Raw genomic sequence first — 23,774 nt, 5'->3', positions numbered from 1 at the left:
TTCTCTGTGAATGTGGGGGGTATTTTGCTTAACATTCAGGTTGTTTTTACTTTAAAAAAAACCCTAAATATATTATGCAGAAATGAGACTCAAATCTGATTTTCCTTCGGTGTTGCAGCAGAAAAAGAGAGAGAAGGTTCTAGCACCATTTAACTGCAGCATTCACTTCTCCTTTCCTCTCTAATTAAAACTGATCATATTTTTCCCTTTTTCTTGTCTTATAGGATTTAGGCATAAGGATTCCAAGACCCCTAGGAAGTGGACCAAGCAGATTTATCCCTGAAAAAGAGGTAGGAGACGATCTCTAATCTCATCCAAGACTGTAAGATCGGCTGTAAACAACAAAAAAACTAATTAGCAATTTTTTAAATTTTTTATTTTTAGATTCTTCAAGTCAGTAAAGTGGACGCCAGTACGCAGGCGATATTTGAGGATGCATTTGCAGCCCTCCATCGGCTGGACAACATTTCCCTCGTGATGAGCTTCCACCCACAGTACCTGGGGAGCTTTCTCCGGACGCAGCACTACCTGCTGCAGATGGACGGACCCCTGCCTTTGCACTATAGGCACTACATTTGCATTATGGTACGTCCTTCTCCTCCCACCCCTCCCCAAGTAAACTATTGAATCTGCTTTTTTCTGTCAATCTGATGATCTTTTTACCTGACGGTACAGGCGGCTGCTCGCCACCAGTGCTCCTACCTGGTCAACCTGCACGTGAACGACTTCCTTCATGTCGGGGGGAACACAAAGTGGTTGAATGGCCTGAACGAAGCACCGCAGAAGCTGCAGCAGCTCGGGGAGATCAACAAAATCCTAGCCCACCGTCCGTGGCTTCTCACCAAGGAGCACATCGAGGTGAGTAGAGGGAGATCCCGGGCTGCGGCTGCGAGAATCGGACGTCTAGTTGTGGTTCTGTTCAGCAACTTGTCCCGATTGTTGCTTTCAGCGCCTCCTGAAGGCAGAGGAGCACAGCTGGTCCCTGGCAGAGCTCATCCACGCCCTAGTCCTGCTCACCCACTACCACTCCCTCTCCTCCTTCACCTTCGGCTGCGGCATCATGCCAGAGATCAACTGCGACGGGGGACACACGTTCAGACCGCCCTCCGTTAGCCAGTACTGTGTGTGCGACATAGCCAACGGCAACGGCCACGCCAATCATCACAACGATTTGCTGGGCAATCAGGTGAGTGGTCGCCTACAAAGAGGAAAACCTGCTAAATTGAGCAAGCACTTTATTGTCATTGACTGTTCTTTACCTGCTCTCGTCCTCGCAGGAGATGTGCGGCGAGGTGGAAGAGCTGATGGAGAGGATGAAACAGCTGCAGGAGTGCCGTGACGACGAAGAGGCCAGCCAGGAGGAGATGGCCACTCGCTTTGAAAGGGAGAAGACGGAAAGCATGTTGGTGGTCACGTCGGAGGATGAGGAGTGTGTCCCCTCCAGAGACATCTCTCGTCACTTTGAGGACACCAGCTACGGCTACCAGGACTTCTCTCGGAGGGGGGAACAGGTGCCCACATTCAGAGCACAGGTAAATTTCAGACGCGGTTTTGTGATGCGGCTTTAGAACGTTGTCTGGATGCTTGTTATTGAGATGTTGCGTCTGTTTCTCGCAGGACTACAGCTGGGAGGACCACGGCTTCTCTCTGGTCAACAGGTTGTATCCTGATGTGGGCCAGATGCTGGACGAGAAGTTTCAGATGGCCTACAACCTCACATACAACACCATGGCCACACATAAGGACGTGGACACCAGCATGCTGCGCAGAGCCATCTGGAACTACATCCACTGCATGTTTGGCATCAGGTACGTCACCAGATAGGATCTGATTTTATGTTGGCAATAAAATCTGCTCTGCCTCGCTCTGTGTTCTCGCTCCTGACAGCTTTCCACTGTCTTCTTCAGGTATGATGACTATGATTATGGGGAGATAAATCAGCTTCTGGACCGCAGCTTTAAAATCTATATCAAGACCATGGTGTGCAGCCCTGAGAAGACCACCAAACGAATGTATGAGAGTTTCTGGAGGCAGTTTCAGCACTCCGAGAAGGTACAGCTCTGAATTTCCTGTTTTGAGCTCTTTATGTGTGGTTAACGCTGCTGCAGTGTGTTAATGTCACTCTTTTCTCCTGCAGGTCCACGTTAATCTGCTTCTTATGGAAGCACGGATGCAAGCAGAACTGTTATACGCTCTGAGAGCGATCACCCGCTACATGACATGAAGTGCTTTTGGCGTTTTTACTGTTGTCTTTGCTCTTTCTGGAACACTTAAAGAAAAAAAACATACATGGGAGGGTTTTCTTGGGGGGTGGGGCAGTGGGGGGTAAGCAAAAAGAGCTCTTGGTTTTGACAATGGTTGTTGGTTGGGCAGTGCAGAGAAGATTGGAACAAATGGAAATCAAGGGAAGAAGATTTTCTACTGGAGAAAAGTCATCTCAAACTACAAGTGGATCCACAAACATAGTCAGACACTGCCTGCAGTGCCAAAACCGACCAACAGAGGACAGCCTTGAGCAAACTCAAGCGCTGCTGGGGGCCGGAGGTTGTGCCGGCTGAGAGCGTTGACACTGGAGACATCCAGGACTACATTTCAGTATTCCAGCATTGCCTGTGTCACTTCATGTTAGGATCAAGAATCCCGGTGAAATTTCCCAGAAAGAAAGCTGTGCAGCCAGATCCAGCCTGCACTTTTGATTCTGTCGTCACTGTTATCTGTTTAGTTTCTTAAACATCTTTTTATTTCACTTTTGTATGAGAAGGGGGATGGTTTTAATGTGTTAACTCTAGTGTTGTTGTCGTTTTTGTTTCAGTGTTTTCTACGTGTGCCTGAACTATATCCAGCACAGTGTGCATACGTGCTGATGCTGCTGCTCCCAGTTGTATTTTAATGGGATCATATTGATGCCCAAAATCACCCCTCACCCAATTCCCTTAATCCCTTTATAAAAGCCCCTGTCCATTAAACATCCATTGCATTACCCCCGCCCTCTTTTTCCCTTAACCACATCCCAAATCTCAAACGTCAAAGTAAGCTAATCCGAGGAGTGTGAAAACCCCTGCATGTGGGGTGAAAAACTCAAAAGAACACTGTCTGAGCCCTTTTTGAGTTTGACTGTACAGGTGTGGATGCGTTATGTTTATCCTGATGACTGAGGTGTGAGTGTTTGTGTGTGCTTCACAAAAATAAGTGGAAGCAAGAAAAAGAAATGTATGTCTTGGAATTTCATTTAAGAAAAAAAAAAAAGCGAGGCACTTTGAAGGAAAGCCTTCTTGCTTCTGCTGTAGCTCTGTTATTGTGAGAAAACTGTTCTTTTCATTGATGATGTCTTTTGTTTTTTCTTGTATTGGGAAAAAGAAAATCACAGAAATGTAAATTGAATAGAAAGTTTGGAAACCAGGTTCTCCAGGAGGGGGTTTGCTTCCGTCATATCTCGTCTTCCGCTTATCCCGCCTGACTGGTTGACCTAACTCTTTCAAAGCTTTTGATTGTGAATTTTACCAGTAAAATACCTCTTCTGTTTTTTTTTATTATTATTTTTAAAACATGTAAAAAGTGCTCTTTGGTGAGCAGAGACTCTCTTTGGGCTGCTGCTCGGGGATACAGAGTTCACACAGGGCTGCCTGCGGTCGATAGCTTTCGAACGCAAAAAGGTTGTAGTTGTGCTTATTTCCCTGCGAGGAAAGTCTAACCAGTGCAAAAGCAGCTTCTTCTTTTTTTTTTTATTATTTTAAACAGAGGTTTAAGGTCTCTGCTTATTTCTTTTGTTTACTAAAAATCAGTAAAGTACTGCATTCTTCTGAGGGTGGACTGAGAAAATCAGGTGAACGATGATGTGAGGAGGAGCAGAACTGCAATGATAAAGGAATGGTACATTTGAAAGTGGTTTGAGAGGAAGTGGAAGTTTTCTTTTTCTTTCAAACTCCTGACTGATGTCAGTTACTGACACTTTTTTTATATGAAAATATGGAAAAAGTTTAAAAAAAAATAAACTATAATACTGAGTTATTGTGTACTGTTTGTAGTTTTGTCCTTAAAACATATACTTTTACTACTTCATGAAAGACACAAAGCCAATACAATTTGGGAATCAAGCACAATCACCATAACTATAAGCTCACATCATAGGTAGAGTTACATAGTTTTGGTGGAACAAAAAACTTGAGACATTGATAACTCATGAAAAAAATGACACAAAGTGAGGACTTTTAAAGCTAAAGGCTCTGAACACAAAAAGCTGAGATCATCACTAGTAAGCTGAGCTCAGGAGAATAGTTCAGTTTATTATCATCAGTACAGTTCAGGGACTTTCATGCGAGTTTTATTTTACTGTGCCTGCTTCAAAGCTGCATGACTCACTGGGGATCAGTTAATGGTCCCTTTTTTCCTGTGGTGAGCTTGAGGTCAACGTCTCTTTTCATGACGTTGACCTCAAGACGTTTCATGCTAACTCCCCACCCGAGACTGGTCATCTGTGAATTTCCCATCAGAGCCACACAGGCATGTCTGTCGATGCAGAATCGCCAGCAGGAACTTACCTCTGCTGGCCAAAGATTTCACTGTTTATCCCAAATTATGTATGGAATAGCAACAACATTGATAACCTGTAAGCACTGCCTTGTCCCTTTTCTGTGTAACAATAAATGCTGTACAAGAAGCAAATAAATATGTTTGACTTCAACTTCTTCATACACAAATTCTTCACAGTGTCCACACAATAACATTTTTATTCTTTTGTAGTAAACTGTGTTCAAGATTACATTATCAGTTGAGTATCTGTACTTCCCGGCATAGAATAACAAAGTCCACTGTGGAAAAAGTTTGAAATGTTCATCCAAAGTCCAAAATAACAGAAAATAAAACCTGGATTATGATATCATGTCTATCGACCAAAACTACCTAAGTATCAATTAAAACATTTTCACAGAGGTCACAAAATGTAGGTAAAAACAAAATATATTTTTATATTAATGCACACATTTAAAAATATATATATATATACATTTTTCTTGAAGATTCCTTTAACATTTTATGCTTTGCATACTCACATTAATGATTAACTGCCACATGTCTAATTTTCCTGACCTGAGAGCTTTAAAGTGACTGTAAAATGTTAGTGATTTCATCCTCTGTGAAAAACAGCAGCTTTAGCAACCTTCAGTCAAACAAAACAGAGGTTGGATGACAAACTTTGTTGGGACTTTTTTTGATACTTTTTCCTGGAGCTCTTTAAACTTTGCATATTCAAGGAACAGACATTTCTCTGAAACCATGAATCTGTTTGTCAAGCTGTCACTTCTACTGAATGTAATACCTTTATCAGCTTTTGAGCAACAGGTAAAAACTCTGACTCCCAGCATGTTCTGTAGAAATCCTGCTCATCTTCATTCTGTGTCCACTTCAGAGCTTCCTCTTTGTCTAAGGGAGAAGTGAAAAATCTTTTGGTGTATTTTGAACATATTGTGCCCAAGAAGCATCAACATACAGTTCTTTAGAAAAGTAATCACACAACTAGACCAAAACTATTTGGGAAAGTTTTGTGTTTTTGCAGTGTAGATTTTAAAAGCTGGTAGAGAAATTCCCTGAAATTTTTACAACTGTTTTTTTTTTTTTTTTAAATGGAAAATCCTTTAAAATAGTCTTTTCAATTTACATTAATCCAATATTTTCTGCAGAGCCATCACATAAAGTCCCATTTAAACTAATCTAAGTTCAAATTGTATTATTACTTTTGCAAGTCACTGTATGACAGAGATATATTTATGGGTTGGAATAAATGTGTCATCCCCTCATTGGGTGACCAATCTTAGTAGGAGTTTGTTCTTTTCCAGGTTGCGTCCCTCCACTGGTTATGTAAGGAGCAGCAATAAAACAAACCTGAGTAAACTGTGAGGATCTCCAGCAGCCTCTCTCTCTCCTCTGCGTGCAGCAGCATGTCGGAGCCGTGACCAATCAGGTTCCACAAGGCCTGACAGGCCTGGCCTGCCAACTGCCAGTCAGCTGGCCCGAAATCTGTCAGACAGTCCACCAACCTACACACACACACACACCCTTCATGTGACTCGAGGAAGGAGAATGCATATGGCCATCAGGTTTTGTGAACATTAGGTGCACTTCACTGGACATTCATCTGGACAAGAACAGAGTGTGGGAGGTGGAAATAAAATAAAATGTTCCAACAGTGTTTAGTTTTTCAGGCGAGAACAGAAAGCTGCAGCCAAAAGAGAACTACACAGACTTTCTTTCAGCTCCAGCTCTCATCAGTTAAACATATACAAGTTATTCTGGAATGACAAACAACACTTGGGAAGAAGACTTTATTTTATAACTTCCTGACCAAGAAAATCTTTTTGTCCTGTTGACTCCGGCTACAGATTTATTACATAAACTTTAAATTGGTTTTATTTTCTTATCTCAGTCTCAGCTAGAAGTCCCATTTCCTCAAGAGTTGAGCTATCCTTTAAACAAACAAACCCCAGGCCTGCTCTGTTTTGCCATTAAGCTAAACCTTATGCTTTTCTGCAGTCCTCTAAGCTAAACTGCCAAATGCTACTTATCAGCTCAGTACATTAAGAGAAACATGGCAATATGCAGCAAATTATGCCAGTAAAAGGATGATTTAAAAAATTAAAAGCTGTCAGTAATAAAGACCAACAGGGCCTTATGTTAAAGCTTGCTTTAATGTAGGTTGGTAGGTGCCTTCTCACCACATTCGGCCCCAAAGCGTTTGCAGGTGATACAAAGAGAGGTTATTTATCTCTAAGTGCTTTTGTCCTTACTTTGCAGAAGCCCCCTCCAGCGTGAGACAAACCCTGTTGGGAGGGTCCAGAGCGAGGTTGGTCAGGACCCCGCAGGCAGAAAAACACATCTCGGCTCTCTTTGAGTCAAGGAGAGTCACCACAAACTTGTGCACTGAGGGAGAGGATGTGGACAAAGAATGGGGGAGATAAGAGAGCTGCCAGATTCAGCAGGCATGTTTATGTTATATGGAGTTGGCCCTGCAGGTAAACCCAGCTTCAGCAAGATCCAGAAGTATACGGATCACACTGCGTGGAGTGTCAAAGCTTAAGAACCATTTGCTTTAAAGTTCATTTAAATGTAAATTGCAGCTGAAATAAGATGTGAATGTACTCTATGCTGCATAAAAACACAGATAACCACTATTTCTCACCATCTGACCATCTGAAAAAACCCTGGCTACATTTTCTATGGGACTGAAATATGGGCTTTGTGATGGCCACTCTAAAACACAGATTTAAATTTAAACTGAACTACATGTATGACCACAAAATTCTTCAGCTTAGATTTGATCAAACCCCACAACATGTCTCCAAAATTAAGGCTCTTTTTTTCTGACTACATGTATTTAGGAAACTATAATCTGTTTTTTTGACTTCTGTTCAGGTAAGTGTGCACACATGTTTGGACAGGACTTTTCCACAATGCCTCTTTATGATTATTTTTGTGATAATGTCAGGAACACACACACAAGCGGCTGTGAAGCAGTATACAGGTAAGTAGGTAAGAGTTTGGAGCAGCAGGTTTTTCGAGCTCATATCGGACCATAATTGTTGATTTGTACTTTTATTGGATGAATACCTTTATTTTGCACAACTAAGTCCCGCACATCCTTATGTAGTGACAAGTTTCCATAGACACGAGTGGCCTCTAACATGGCATCCATACTTGAACTAAGCAGCAATTTCGACATCACTGTAACATAAGGAAAAAGTGCATTAATCACAATATTGTTCATTCAACTTCGCCTTCGGATTTGCTGATCCTGTAGTCTTACACTTTGCAATGTTGAGCTGATTGTATCTGATCTCAGAGTTTTCTTCTTGATAGAAGGAGAGGTTATTAATGGTGGCGGCCACATTCACCATTAGGTCCTCGCTCTCCTCCACCGACCTCAGCTCTGCGCCCAACAAATGTCACATAAACAAATACAGACAACAACAAAAAATCAAGAATCAAATACCATATTTTGTATTTCACTGAAAGAAAACCTATTTTACTCAACAATGTCAAAAAAAAAAAATCCAGTGTTATAATAATTTCAACTCAATATGTAGGGAAATATATTTTCTCAAAGCTACAAATAAATTGCTGTTATTTATAATGAAAAAGGTGGATCCAGATGAAAGCAGTTCCCCCTTTTATTCACAACATAATTCAAATGCTTTGTTAAATAATGACTGACAACTGTAACAAACATTACATATAGATCTGATTAAACCAGTCAAACACCTTCTCTTTCTGCTCCTTAAGCCTCTTTAGAATAGAGATGTGACAAAAACAAATATGGCTGCCTTTCATATTAGTTTCAGCCTGATGCACTTGATTTGATCACACAAAGGTCAATATGACAAAGTCCAATGAAGAATGTCACCGCGAGCAGCCTTCGAATAAAGTCTGTTCCTGATATAACAGCAGATGTCGTGTGCTCGATCGTAAATCGCAGATATTGCGGTTGAGCTGTCAGCCGGTGCCTGTGTCTCACAGAATTTAGTTTCTGGTTCTGACTGGAAATGATGCTTTGTTGTGCCCCCCGCCTCCCTCGAAACTGTGCAACAGAAAGCAACACGGTGCGGTGTGAACTCAAAACAGGACATCAATCTGCCAAGTTCGCCTTTTCATCTTTTACTGAAAGTTTTCCTCTCCGTCTTTGATATTCATATCAATCGTACATTCTCAGTCTTTGATTTCATGTTCCACTTGTGGAGTGTATTTACATGTTACTTGTTGTTTTTTAACTCTTTCACCACTGACTGTTTATTTCTTGCCTCCAACTGTCACAAAGTTAGGTGTAGGAGGCAAGCAGCACATAAGAGTTTCACACCCTCCTACATGCCGGCTCAACCTGTCCTAAACCAACTAACCACATGGAAGAAATTAATGCAAGCAAACCAAGTCGGCTATGAGAAGCAACAGAACATCCTGCTCCTGCAGCAAAGTGCTACTCTCTGTCAGAATTGCAAAAACAGGTAGACCAAAGGAGGATGTGTAATTTATCGAGCAGAAAGCACCGAGATGGCGAGAACTGACAAAATAAGGAATGGGTTTCCCAGCACTGGGGAAGTGGTTGGCTGCCTTGCACGTGTAAATGTCACTAAACAGCTAATTATAAACTAATCAAAATTACTAATTTTCTTAAAAAAAAAAAAAAAAAATCTTTCTTTGATGCAACCAGTCACAGTTTTTGATATGAGCCATGTGGGCAGATGCAGCAGAAAAAGGGAAACATAAACACCAAATTAAAGAAACCTACTTTGTATCTACTGCTTTTCATGAAGGTGCAGCCAATGAGCTGGAGACTCCTGCTTTATGCTGAGAATAAAACAAATGTTCTATGTGCTTTGTGAATTTCTAAAGTCTAAACAAAATTTTATCCTGAGCCACAATTTTAATTATTTCCTGCACTTGACAAGTGACGGCATGGCAGAAAGAGGACTTCACTCATGTAAAAAGTAAAAACAATGACAAAGAAAGAAAAGTCTGTTTTTGTTTGCAATAATTTTTTTCCTAAAACACATTTTTCTCTACTTACCTAATGTCTCCATCAGAAGCTGAATGCATGTTGTGTTTGTAGCCAGTGATGGACCGACAGCTGGGTGGATGCACATGTTTGCCAGCACCCTGACCAGCTTCACTAGCACATCGTCGGACAAAGCAGCAGCAGCTGCTGCAGATTCTCTGGGGGAAGGTGCTACTCTCTGCACGACTGTACTTGATGACACATTTCTCCTCTGGTAGCTGTTGTACAGTCGGAGGAGTGTAGGCATGCAGTCGTTGCACTGAAAGAGCTGCAGCCGAGGCTCCTCACCTTTAGCTGTAAGGTTGCCGAGGGTGAAGAGAAGACGTACAACAAGGTCCTGTGGAGGAGACATGGAGACGGGTCGCTAATGACCCTCTAAATCTGACACATGAACTTTACTGAAATTAAAGTTTATAAATCAGCTTGCTTAGATATTTCTCTAGCTTAGGCCCAGTTACTTTCTGAATCCCAAATGATATTACATTATATTTTTAATTATTCCGACTGCAGGTTCCCTACAATCAACCTCTACATCACTTTTACTCATGGGTCAACTCAAGCTGACTATGTCTATTTTTTTTCCTTATTCCCTTCTTTAACCCTTTTGACTTGTGCAAACCAGAGGGAAAAACACTGTGTAAGCCTAAAAGAAACATGTCTTTACTCTTTATTACATACAGAGAGCAAAGAGCATATATGAGAAGACAGAGGGGGCTTGTGGACTCACCTGCTTTTGGTGATGTTTGCTCAGCAGATCTAAAATTAGAGAGTAGCAGTTGGGGGTCCGGGCCAAAGCGAGACAGCACTCAGAGTAAGAGGACAGTTTACTGAGGGAGAGAAGGGACAATAAATACCACCGACCAATCAACCCACTGAGAACGCTGCTATGGAGACTAACTGTTCAAACAAATAAAGAGAGGCTGAGCTCTGCCACGTTTTCACAGCGTAAGAAAATAACTTTCAAAGGTTTCTGACCTTTTTTTCATTTCTTAGATGTTAAATCTGCTTTTGCATTATGCTTAGTGCCCTTTACTCTGATACCTCTAAATAAAACTCAGTGCCACCAATTACCTGGACTGGTCCCTTAAGTGGTAATTAAGGCTCAATTTAATTTCAGTTTAAATGCAAATGTTCTGTACAGACCTCAGTGCTTTGTAAGCAAATGGTGGTAAACAAACAGCATCATTAAGGAAGAAAGAAGAAAGGTCAGAGATAAACAGTGTAGAAGTTTAAAGCAGACTTACTTTATAAACCAGTATCTCAAGCTATAGACATTTAATAGAGAAATTAATTATCCAAAAGTATAAGGAGTATGGCACAACTCAAAACCTATCAAAACATGACCATTCACCCAAACATACAGCACAAAAAGAAAGAGCATTATTCAGGAAAGCAGCCAAGAGGGCCAAAGTATCTCGACTAGAGCATCAGAGGTTCACAGCTCAGGTGGGAGAATTTGTTGACTGTTAATCAGGAAGGTCACACATCTGGCCTCCATGGAAAATGGCCAAGAAGTTGTGCTGTTAGTAGTTTATCACAAGTTATGTAGGAGACACAACAAACACAAGGTGGAAGATGAGCTGGTGAAATTTTGAGTGTAGGAAAGTAACACTAGATGCCACCCTAATGCACCAAACCTATGGTGGTGGAGGCAGAATCATGCTATGGGGTTGCATCATACAACCCCATAACATGAAGTTGCATGCTATGGGGCATGCAACCCCCCTGCTTGTAATGGAGTTAAATACAAGACAGTCAGTGTTTAAGATTTGAAACGCTGATGAGTGCAGACAAAGGAAAACAGAAACCGTTTCTGTTTCAGTGAAACTGCTTCAGATCAAAACGGTTGTATACAATCAACCGCAGATCTACTGACAGAACAAATTCTCGTTTAAACTCATTTAGTACCATAAGGGAACCTTGGAGGCGGAAAATCTGATGTGAAAAAGAGAGCAACGATACCTTTTCTTTAAATAAAACAATGAAACCATAACAAAATAAAATGATTGTACCTAAATATTCTGGAAATGTTAGTGCAGATGTCTTTGTCCTCACAGTAACGACGCAAAACCAGGCAGAGGGATGGGATTACATAGAAGGAAACGAAGAGCGTGCGGGAATCAGGATGATCGGCAAGGTTCCTCAGGGTGGCTGTCAGCTTTAGAGGACAGAGAGAGAGAGAGAGAGAAAAAAAAACAAAGACAATGATGATATGTTAGGAAAAGAAGGGTAGCTGCTGGCCTGTAGCTTACAGAATGCTCCACAGTTCAGTAAGGAAATAAATCATTCTATCACAAGAAGGAAACTGTAATTCCCGACATATGGCCATACTTAAAGCTCTGGAAAGTCATAGTGTTCCCTCTAACAGGGTAATGAGCTGTGTTAGATATCAAATAACGGACTGGTTAAAGATGTTTGTTTGGGCCAGCTTATGTGGTTTGAAGCAATCATGTTGAGCAAAGTGGCGCACAAGTATGCTTTGGACTGCAGTGGCAAAGAACATCAGGCTTGTGAACAGCAATGTACCAGACATAAACAAAAACATTTTTTCCTAATAGTTCTCAATATGTCCAAAAATACCAAACAAGTGCATGCAACATTTAAATTCCTCCTTACTGACACGCAACCACTTTTTGACACACTCACCCAGACATCTAAAGAGGAACATTAAAAAAAATCTGCCATGTTACAATAATGTTTGAGACAAACCTGTACGAGGATGTTCCCCGCTAAAGTCATGTTGCAGTCTGACACTATGCAGAGTTTCTGGAGGAGTTTCTGCGCAACTTTAATACAGTTTTCGGCCAACAAGATTTTGAGGATTGTGATGTTTCCAGAGAGAAATTTTAAAGCACCGACACAGTAGAGAAGAGCTTCTCCAGACACACCAACATCTTCATAATTCAGCACCAACAACAATGAATCTAGAAAAGAAACCATAAAAATATGTTTGATTTGTAATTATCAAACATACTCAAAATGAAGATAAATTCAAATAGTAACATGTAATAAAGCATACAAAGCTACAGAATATTTAATCTAGAAAATCTGACCAACAATGGAGATTTTCTCAAAAAGGATGTCGTTGCTTTCGCTGCGGCTGATTTGGAAGACGAGCTTACAAATGTTGAGCAAGTTGTTTCCACTCACACAAAGCTGGAAACGTGAAAAAAAACAAACAAAAAAAAACAGACTGTCATTTTACATTAAGATGCCTTCTGTGTTTTTGTTATTGAAACTTATGGCAGACATCCTGGCACGCACACAACCACCCACCCATGCATCTGCAAAACACATCACTCACAGCGAGGCAGATCTTAGCAATGTGCAGGTTGAGCTGGGCAGACTCGCGATCAACAAGGTGGAACAGAGTTCGAAGGATCCCAGATCTCTTCTTACAGCGTCGACCGAGCATGTCCGCATCAGCCAGGGTGCCATGCAGACGGTCACACAGATCACACAGGCGGTCCACCGAGCCCTCTGAGCTGCCTGCGCATGGCAAACATGCATATTAAAGAAATCATGTCAGGTATCGATCATTCATGATGAAACTGAGGACGAGTGACAAAAATATCACTTATCTCGGTTTGTGAACATAAAATCTATGTAAACTTTTACAGTAATTACAACTACAAGGCAGCGTTGCACATCTAGAGATTGAAATATTTAAAAATATTTCTTTGTAAAAAAGCTCAAGGCCAGATAAATTGGAGGAAGTGTGTCTCTGAACAGCTATTTACATCTTGCCACAGATTTTCAGCCATTTTGGGCTTTAACTGGGCCATTCTAACACACCTCCAAGCGCAGTCAACACATAGCGTGTAGCAAACTGCTAACAACACTTATTGCTTTCTCCTTGACAATTTTCCTTAATGTACAGATTTTTAAAATGTGTGTTTAAAAGTTATCCTGCCAACAGATTTTTCAACCTGTGCTGAGGCCTATTATGCAATGTTATAACAGGCCTCTTGGCTACTTCGGTGTTCCTTTCTCTTGATGATGCTACTTATTCATTATTGTTTTCTAATAAAATCTCTGTATCTAAAGTAAAAAATAAAAAAAGTTGCATTTCTTTTCACTTAAAGCAGGGTTTCCCCTAGTGCATTATAAGCCTGGCGGGCTACCAGGCTTTACTTGTGCCCTCACCAGGCTTAGCTTTGCTTATATATTTAAGTTTTTTTTTAAATGTTTGCATTTTTTAAGACTTTATAGTTGATGTTCAGATATTAATCTTCCAATAACATATAATTATCAAGTGATATTTTCAATTTCCTGTCAACTTAAAACATTTTTTAACTCAAAAACATAGCTGGATGAATGACTGCCGAGCGCCCCAACCACCGAGCTTAGCAAGTTTTCTGGGTGAAACCTTATAAAGGTATATGTGCTACATTATGTTTGATGTATCAGATAAAATCCTATGGATATACATTGAATCTTATGCTCATAACATGACCAAATGTGAAAAATGGTTGAGGGATAGCACTGGAACAATTTTGCAATTTTTAGAGGAGTTTCATTTATGCAGAATGTCAGCAGTGCTCAGCAAAAAATTCATCGGTCTTCCTTCTTTGAGAGGCAGCTATGAGTTTCGATGGTGAAATACAGAAGAACAATACAGCAACAGGCAGCTGACGCAAAGGAAGAAAAAGGGTGGAGCGTTTTCCTCCTTTTTGAGGGAAAATAAATGTTTTCCTTGCATAAATAAGAGGCCGCTTCTAAGAAAAGCTGAACACTGTCTGACACTCTGCACTTCACTGCAATTTCTCACCGAATCTCAAGTGTGTTTTATGCATGAGCCAGGAGCCCCTTAGTACAATAAATATTTAATATTTATCTTTTAAATGAAATTTCCATTAAATTTGTAGAGCATTAAAATATTTAAGGACACAGATTTAATTTCATGGCTGCCAGACTGTCGTTTCAGGCTAAAAGACAGATTCTGTACAGATGCCAAACATAACACTGCTCTGTTTGTCCTTCCCCAGTGGGTGAGATGGCAGTGCTTTTTCATTTTGTGAGACTTTATGCATGACTATCTGCCAGTATTGAGAAATCAATTTCTCAGCCTGCTGGCTGAAAATGAAGAATAATAAGGAAAAACAGGAAAGAGAGAATGACATCTCGAGTAAAAAGATCAGAATCTCCACCACTGCTATATAAATGTAAAACAAGGATGAAGTTTAAAGACAAAGGAGAAAAAGGGTATTAATGTGCTGAAAGGAATCAGGAGTTATGTATGTAATGTATTAGCAATGTACTTTGCTTTTTGCTTTTCACACATGGTAGGTTACCTGCAGCTACACTCTCCAGCTCTTGAAGAAGAGGAAGAATCACATTATTCCACACCAGTGATTCTGGATCCTCCTCATCTGGACATGTGGAGCTGTTTCCATACCCAAGCTCTGAAACGTGAAGAGAAAATTGCAGTTTGCCAATTACCTCCTGCAAACACCGAGGTGGTTAGCAAGGTTCACAAGTTCACCATCTTAAAATAAAACTGCAGGAAGTTTGATGCCACAGCAAAAGGTCACCATCCACAGCTAAACTTCCTCTTATTTCTTTCTGCATGTGCAACAAAAACACGTGTCTATATTTTCTTAAATACCATACATGCTTTGTTTCTGAATATTTGCATACCACATTGCTTGGTATGATACAGGAAGTCGTGGCTGCACAAACCCACCTCTCTCTCAGCTATTGATTGGTTGTTTTATGACTGTTAGCAACAACACCTCAACCAAAAGTTATTTTTTTCAACTTAAGTTTAAACGTAAGGTAAGGTTAAGCTACAAAGATCATCATGTTTAGGAGATGTTACAAAACAGGTTTCTTTTCATGAAAATACTATGAGTGCAAACACAGAGGTGGTGGTTAACAAGGTTTACAAGTCATAAATATTCAATTTGTGTTGCTTGGCAAATATGCATAACTTGCTTGAAAATAAGAAGAATGAGGTGCAATAAAGAGATCTGGACAAACCTGCTTTCTGTTCTGTTCCGGACTCTGTGGGTCTAACTCCTGAGTCAACATCAGGCTTTATATTTTTACTGCTGTAACAAAAACAGACACAGACAGACGCACGCACACAAAGAGCCAGGTTAAATCAGATTTTGTGGCTACTGTCATATGTTCTTAAAATTGGCATAGCTTTGGATAACTGTGCATAAAAGATAAAACGTATAAATAAAACCTAACAAACCTAACAGAGACTTCAGGAATTAGACGTCTCTGCTTTTATTTGCCTAGTCAGGCTGTAAGAAAATGTTATCCACTAGGTGTCCTTGTTGCAACAGAGGAGCAACTTGTGAGGAGGCGCTCCTCTAAGTCCGTTGTGCACATGCACAATGCGTGTGCACAATGCGAGATCGTTTGCAAGCAAGTAGATACATGTGGGTTTACATCCTTCCATTTACATTGCTGTTTTTATTTATCTGGATGTGTGACAGTGCAGTTGTTGTGCAGAATGTCTGCTAAAAGACAGGAACTGAGATCTCAGCTCTGAGGCCAGTCTGGTGAAACCTGTACATGCTTTGTCACTGTGAGCTGACGCCGCCGTCTTTACCTCTGTGCAACACTGGGAAAGTCTTCTAATAGGTAGCACGCTATGCCGTGTGTCGTGGTTTCCCTTTGCATGTTATTGTTGCACATGTTGCAATGTGCATGGAAAATATTGCATCAAGGTGCCAGTTCACTTTGTGAAACAGGACAGATGGTGAGTGGTGGAACTAATTACAGCATAGCAACCCTAAATAGTGATAATGAATAAAAACAGATTATGACATAATATGCTGACTCACGGTCCCTTCTCTATGTTTACAGGATAGAAGCATCATAAATATGTGCTCTTAAAAATTAACTTTTAAGAGCACAATCCCAGTTTCGGGTTTAGCTGCTGTTGAAACCAGATGTTTGCCCAGGCTGTACATTGTTCTCACCATCTGTCATCAAAAAAGACAGAAGATTTCATGTTTCAGGTCAGTTAGAATTATCAAAAACATTTTTAAGATTCCTATTCCATAAATCTATTTTAAAAAGTTCAGGTGATAATGTCATGGCTTTATAATGTTTAATTCATACTATTTAAGTTAAATGCACACATGTGGATGTATTTAAAGGCAAAGTCATACACGCTGCTGCCTTGTGTGACATCATGGAAAGTTTTTGAGAAGTCAGACTAGATTTGTCTGATGTTGTCTGACGGTCCCACAGTCATCTGTAAAAACAAAAAAACAAAACAAAAAACCCACACATAACTAAGAACAGCATAAGAGTGACCAGCTAGGAAGGAGGCATGTTCTGAGTCCCAGTGATGAACATAAAACAAGACCTTGTGAAAATCAAGGAAGAAAATGGTAAGAAGCATCCTTATCACAGTAAAATTGTAAAAACATGAGCTGAAAGACCAATTCATTACTTCCAAAGCACCATGAACTTAGACACAGACACTTTATACCATAAAGAGAGACATGTCTTGTGAACTGAATTGTTTGACCATCATGAGCAACATCACATTTAGAAAAAAAAGGGAGAAAGCTGAAAGCCTGAGAACGCCATCCCACCTGTTAAGCACATGGGGTTGCAACATGATGACAATATTTTGGAGTGGCTATCACAAAGCCCTGGTCTCAGTCTCATATTTATTAGTGGATGTGCAAAGGTGTGAATGAGCAAACAAGGCTGCCTAAAAACAGGACTAGGCCATTCAGCCAGAATAATGCAATTTTGACATTAAATAAATAAAAAAAATTCAGTAATCCTAACTGACCTGTAACAGGAATTGTCCAAACTTATTGGCAGACAGTGAGAAAAGTGGTTACGTGTCTTTTCATAGGTAAATATCTTGTTTCAAATATGTATGATGTCTAAAAGGGGATATGCAGCAGGGATAGTTGGCTGAGGCTTGCTGTACCATCAGGGGGCTTTGCCTTTGTATGATAGGATTAAGGGCTTGATAATAAGGTCTCTTTGTGTGAATCTGCATTCTCTGAGACATGACCTCATCCCTGTCTTAGGCCTGGCCAGTGCAGTGCAGTCACAATATGCAACACTGCCAGCCTTGCCCAGATCGGCACCCAAATCTAATTGAGAGCCATTTGGAGCTGAAGAGCTCTGGCTTATTGGAGGGGAAAAAGAACCAAGGGGCTGTCTGATATATATGCTTTGACTGAGCTCGTATCTCTCACTTTGTATTTCTCCAGAGCTAATTTTGTAAAATTAGGTGAACAGCACTGAATGACAATACTTCCAAAAAGCCTAATTTAATAGTGCGATCAGTGCCAGAGTTTTAAAAGTAGGACAAGTAAGCAACAAGTTACAGAAACGTTGCGTGTTAAGCTAGCTTGAGTGGGGCTGTGTGAGGGAGATGTATGAGCAGCGGGAGAGATTTCCTGTAAAAATGTTTTATGGTCTTACTCCCCCACCTCCTCTTTTAACAGGTCCAGCTGCCCCACCAAATCGATAAGTGGATGGATTGTAACAACAGCCCCTGACATCATGCCCAGAGTTATACGCTCCTCACGCAGACACACAGCTGATGAGGTCGGCAAAAAAGTAGAGCTTTTAGCCTCTCTGCGCTGGGAAAGTGTAAAAGCTGACAAATGAGGATATCGACAGATGGAGGCAGATTCATTGGATTTGAAGCTTGCCAAGAAGCTGGATTTAACTGTGACCAAGATATAATGTACAGTGAAGTATATGGTGATTTAACAAGAGGTTGAGTGTGTAAAGTTGAAGAATTTGTGGTTATAGTTAGAGAAACCTGAGCTGCTCTACAGCATCTTGGAAAAGTATTCGCACCACTTGAATGTTTTTGCATTTTGTCACATTACAAACACCAACTTCCATGCATTTTATTGATATTTTATGTGACACAGTACAATACTTCATAAATAGTTTATAAAACCTCTTAAAAAGTGTGGCATGCATTTGTGTTCAGAGATAAACCAGTGAAACCAAATTCATTCAATAGTCACCTAATTCATAATTAGAGTTCACTTGTGTATAAATTAATCTCAGCATAAAATTAGATTGTCTGTAAAGGCCTTTCACTTAAGGTTATAAGCCAGATGAGGGAAATAATTAACAAAGAAGAAACCAATACTAAATCTAGGCTCTGAGGGGAGATGTAGAGAGTTATAACTCAGGTGGGAAAATCTGTTTATTATTGGTCATGGATGGCTCAAATCGCTCCTATAGGAAAGAGATTGTGAAAAAGCCGTTGCTGGAAAACAGCCACAAAAGGTACAATTTGCTGTTTGCCACAAGTAATGAAGTAGATTGAGAAAACATGTGGCAGAAGATGCTCTGGTCGGATGACACCAGAACAATTTAAGTCCATGTTTGAATACAACCCATTTGACTGAGCTTGATGGATTTTGAAAAACGAATAAGCAAACATTTCAGTTTAGATTAAATTTAGTTCTACACAGTAATGACTCACGGGGCTGAATACAAATGTACAATTTTTATTTCCACCCAAAAATGTCTTACAAAACACATTTGTGATTTAAATGTGACAAATAAAGAAAGCTAATAATTTATACTGAACACAATTTTAATACACTTCAAATGACTTTTGCATATTTTCAGCAGGCCAATATATAAAAGATGCTTTTATCATTGTCATAATAACTAGATTTTTACTATGACTATTATTGACCAAATTTGTATTAAAAATAAATTTGTGTAGACAATTTTGATTTACTTGTCTAATAATTAAATCTAATTATAACAGGTTCAAGAATAAAGAACACAGATCAATAATTACACTGATATTCTTGTTTTTTATGATTTTTACTGGCAATAACTCTAACTGCTGAATAATCTCACAACTTCAAGAAAGACAGTACACTTTCAGCGGAACAAATACAAAAAGGCAGAGCAGCAATCAAAATTATTAAGAAGGATTTGATGAAAGCCAAAAACAGGGCTCAACTTCATCTAGTAATGGCTACCTCTGCAACCTTTTGTCCCAGTAAATCTTAAACTGGTTGTGGGGCTGTCATTACGGTCAAAAAGGAGGAGCAGTAGAAGGAGAAGAGACAGTAAAGGACACATACCGCTGAAGGTTTTACCTTCTACTAGGTGTCCTGTGTTTGCTCGCTTTGAGATGACCTCTGTGGTCTGTGGAGAGGTCTGGACTGCAAAGTTGTTCGGCTGACAGCCGCCTTGGCTCTGGGCCTGGACTTAATTTCTCTTTCACAAAAGAAAAAGATTAAACAAATCATCCAAATGTTAGTGTGAGGTGCTGCAGCCAATTTCTATGTTCACAGTACACATAAAAGCAGGCAGGCAGCTTATTATTGACAAAAAAAAAAGGAAATTTAGGATTTGCTCATATGTCTATCAATGAAAGGGGAATGAGGAAAACACATAAATAGCTAGGTAAATCCTAAACATATAGCCAGAGTTATATTAGCATGGTTTAGATCAAAGTACACACATGTTATAATAGCACAGTCAAAGTCCTAAATCTTTTGTTTACAAATGCGATTCATTCAATCTGACTGTTATTAAACTATTTTGCATAGAAGAAATGACTTGCAACAGCAATTCAAATTAAACTTTTCTTCATCTCACAAGCCTGAAAAACATGCATACCACACTAATCAGATTTTGTTTTTCCATTTTGAAGACCATGTGTCTTTCTACTTTACTTCACAATTATGTTCAACATTGTGTTTGTCTGCTACATAAAATACAACTAAAGTGTTTTGAAATTTGTGGCAGTAACATGAAGAAGTTAAGGGTATGAAAGCGATTGCTAAGAATTGTATGTTGGAGAAGAAAGGTTGCACACAAATGTTTGCACAAAAAAAATAATAGAGTGATCAAACTAAAAATAGAGAATCCATCCATCCATCCATTTTCTGTTCTCCCTTTGTCCCTAATGGGGTCGGGAGGGTTGCTGGTGCCTATCTCCAGCTACGTTGCAGGCGAGAGGCGGGGTACACCCTGGACAGGTCGCCAGTCTGTCGCAGGGCAACACAAAGACATACAGGACAAACAACCATTCACACATACACTCACCCCTAGGGAGAATTTAGAGAGACCAATTAACCCAACAGTCATGTTTTCGGACTGTGGGAGGAAGCCGGAGTACCCGGAGAGAACCCACGCATGCACAGGGAGAACATGCAAACTCCATGCAGAAAGACCCCGGCCGGGAATCGAACCCAGGACCTTCTTGCTGCCAGGCAACAGTGCTACCAACTGCGCCACTGTGCAGCCCAAAAATAGAGAATACTTTGTGTAAGTCTTTTTATGTTTGTAAACAGACACAAAGAGTAATAATCAATTTTAGATTTAAAGCACAAGAGATTGATAGAAGTTTTTTATGCATCTTTTCTCAGTTGGTCGACACAAAACGTTTTTCTTTTCTCACCATCTGTGCGTGCTTCTGAAGGCAGCAGTGATGTAAGAGATGCAGACTTGAGGAGGCGGGTCCGAGACCATGCCAACCCTTTCCTCACTTCCACCGGCTCAATGGGGGATTTGGGAAAGTCCTTCAATGGATCCTCAGCATTACTGGAGTCTGGAAACTTTGGTTTCTGGACAAACAGACAAAGTACTGAATTTATGATGGTGTGAGGAATCGATCAGAGACTGAATTTACTTGTAACATCTCTTTTAAGCCATTAGAACTCCTCCAATCTTGATTTCTTTTGGTTGAAAGAAACAAAAATACACATTGTTAATATGACTGTGAATATTACATACATGGTTCAGAGGTGAGAGGCGAGTCCCTGAGCCTGGCCTGGAGTCAGCATCAAAGTTTTGAGCATGAAGGCTGCAAAGTTTTAAAACGTAATCAATTATTTATGACAACAGATACATACATTTTCAGTTCACAGATATGAATTTAGCTGAATTTGTTGCTAACCTAAAGGCTGATGGAGGCCTGCTGCCATGATCTCTTCGAACAGAGTTTGCCCCAAAAAGCCGCCTGGGTCCATCTCTTGGCGTGAATGGCCGCTGTGTGGACTGAACTCGTAGAGACTGCCTTGCTTCTCTGATTATGTCAGCACATGATTTCCTCAAACTGTTGCGCCGTGGGGTGAAAGCGCTGCAGACCTCATGCTTGGTCTCCATAGAGCTCAGTCAATTTGCTCATTCGGGCCTATGTGACTACCACAACATACCTTTTTTGAAAATTATTTTGTGTACATATGCATACTTAACTTCCTTATATATTTTATTTCATCAAACGTTCGTGCATTTATGCATGTGAAAACAATCAAATTCCTTGTGGTCTCCCAATAAAGCTGATTCTGTATTGCTCTCTTGGCCTTTTCTCTGCTTTATGTCAGTCTTGCCCCCACCTCTTGTTTCTTGATCACACATCCATTGTGCATCCAGTTGATTGCTCCCTCAGTATACATTAAGCCTGGTTTACTGTATTCTTTTCCAGATCCTAATTACCACGTCTCTAGCTATCCCTTGACAGCAGTTTTATGCCATTTCCTGTGTTATTGAGTTTCTTTCATAAGTTCTGCAACAATTTTGTTTTGTTCCAAAGATTATTTGAAGCACATTATCTTCCCCCCTGCCTTCATGTCACACATTAGTGCCCCTGAGACAAAGCTTTGTGACAAATAGTTATAACCAATACTAAGTATTATACACATCTCTAACATGACTCATCTGCTCTTCGTTTTACAGATTTGTCGTTTCTCAATTAAAAATTTCAGAGGTAGTTATGTTCATCTATCCTATACTGAACGCTTTCTAAATCTGAAAGTTCAAATTCACATTTTTTTCCCGGACCTTTTTTACAGTTTGTCAAGTTAGATCCACAAGATTTAAAAAACAAATATTTTGTGTGTTGTATTGAGATTTGAGGTCATATTTGTGAAATGCAATAATGAATTACAATTTGAAAAGTGTTTAATGCACGTTTAGGACTCCAGAATGGACCTGATTAGGAAACAGAGTGCAGCTGTGTGTAATTTAGTGACTATATGAACACAGTAAAGGACTTACGGGTTTGCTAGAGAACGACAATAAAACAAACAAACAAAAAACAACTAAACATATTGAAGTTGGTGACAAAAAGTGAATAAAGCCCTTTGTTACTTTATTATATATATATAATTTTATAATACTGTAAAAATAATTACAATATTTTATTTACGTATACTTTTACATATATTTCATACATGTAAAATTAATGTAATTTTGCGAGTTAATATAAAAAAATGTATTTGTTCACTTGCCTACTGACGCTATGGGTGTTGTGGATGCGGGAAGATGGCCTTTGTTTGTGCGCGTTCGCGATCCGTCTCCATGGTGACACAAATGTCGCTTTCAAACTCAGATATAAAATCCAACAAAAGTCGGATAAAATAACTTAACATCTGGGATTGAATACTGAAATTGTTCAATATATGAGTAGCTTAGTGACTTTGAAGTTATATTTACCAATAAGAACAGCTAGATTTTTTTTAAAGCAGCAGGAAGCGGTCGATGAATCTGATGTTTGAATGAAACTTGTCGTTAGTATGGTAAATTAAACCGGAACACTCACCGTTAACACTCCTCGCAGCTTAAATTGCCGAAAAAGATGTCAGTCAGGAAATAAAGCATGGTTTCCAGACCAAAGCGCAAAAATAAAATGCGCAGAATCTTGCTTCAAAGTTGCAAGTTTTCCATCAGGCGTTCTGTGAGACTGAAGCTTTCCTGTGCACGAGCTTCAGACGCGCGACTCGAGGTGACGCGCTTTTGCCTTTAGCTGGGCTGTGAAGGAAACCACAAAGATCTGCTTCAAGCTACAGTAAGAACCCAGGTTCATTGACTGTTCGTCTGTATTTGTCGTTTAACTTTAAAATAAACACTCTGTGAGTTTAACAGTAAACGCTGTAACCAAAAGTTAATGTTGTTCAGCTAAAAGTCCTCAGGAGCAGAAGTATCTGTATAGTGAGTTCGAGATCTCACTTTGGGTCATTGTTATAATTATAAAGAGAGCTTAAGCTTTTATTTCAGCAGTTCTTATATGTCCTGTTTAAGTTTGCAGTAGATTTAGCAAAAATTTATCATTAATTCAACATATTTACATCTGTTAAGATGTTCCACATAAGTATGTTTTGTTAGAGGAAAGCTAATATATAATAATCTGACTTTATGACCATATATATACTAATAATCAATCTAACTTCTTGAAATTACTTCAGGTGGACAAAAAAGAAGTTAGCTAAAGTAACTATACATTTTTGTGTTAGTTTGACACAGCATGCAT

The 23,774-nt window shown here is 39.8% G+C and overlaps 2 protein-coding genes across 4 annotated transcripts in view; one reads left to right on the top strand and one right to left on the bottom strand.

Annotated features, from left to right (window-relative positions):
• The window catches only part of sesn1 (sestrin 1), a 56,777-nt gene extending 52,773 nt beyond the window's left edge, over positions 1-4,004 (top strand). For both annotated transcript variants that reach the window (XM_028039691.1, XM_028039692.1), the window contains exons 2-9: positions 225-290; positions 385-585; positions 676-858; positions 950-1,186; positions 1,278-1,532; positions 1,618-1,808; positions 1,908-2,052; positions 2,138-4,004. In XM_028039691.1, the coding sequence (XP_027895492.1) occupies positions 225-290; positions 385-585; positions 676-858; positions 950-1,186; positions 1,278-1,532; positions 1,618-1,808; positions 1,908-2,052; positions 2,138-2,224 (1,365 nt within the window). In that variant the 3' untranslated portion in view covers positions 2,225-4,004. The remainder of the gene's footprint in view (positions 1-224; positions 291-384; positions 586-675; positions 859-949; positions 1,187-1,277; positions 1,533-1,617; positions 1,809-1,907; positions 2,053-2,137) is intronic.
• A 601-nt stretch (positions 4,005-4,605) lies between these two features.
• armc2 (armadillo repeat containing 2) lies at positions 4,606-23,262 on the bottom strand. Of its 2 annotated transcripts, XR_003598390.1 has the most exons (19): positions 23,067-23,262; positions 21,423-21,667; positions 21,260-21,329; positions 20,925-21,090; positions 19,615-19,735; positions 15,521-15,591; positions 14,833-14,943; positions 12,843-13,027; positions 12,592-12,694; positions 12,248-12,462; positions 11,551-11,696; positions 10,266-10,365; positions 9,551-9,875; positions 7,796-7,918; positions 7,600-7,713; positions 6,780-6,912; positions 5,878-6,032; positions 5,187-5,418; positions 4,606-5,155 (listed from the first exon to the last, which is right to left on the bottom strand). XR_003598390.1 is itself a non-coding variant. In XM_028039690.1 (18 exons), the coding sequence occupies exons 2-18, from the start codon at positions 21,629-21,631 to the stop codon at positions 5,285-5,287; spliced, it is 2,481 nt and encodes an 826-aa protein (XP_027895491.1). In that variant the 5' UTR covers positions 21,632-21,667; positions 23,067-23,262; the 3' UTR covers positions 4,606-5,284. The 2 variants fall into 2 exon arrangements, 1 of the variants encoding a protein (XP_027895491.1); XM_028039690.1 differs by having other exon boundaries at positions 4,606-5,418.
• Positions 23,263-23,774: the final 512 nt, after the last annotated feature.

The sequence above is a fragment of the Xiphophorus couchianus genome, chromosome 15, assembly GCF_001444195.1.
Source record: "Xiphophorus couchianus chromosome 15, X_couchianus-1.0, whole genome shotgun sequence".
Lineage (NCBI taxonomy): Eukaryota > Metazoa > Chordata > Actinopteri > Cyprinodontiformes > Poeciliidae > Xiphophorus > Xiphophorus couchianus.
Note: the sequence above shows the minus strand (reverse complement) of the source record. Positions and strands in the feature narration are given on the sequence as shown.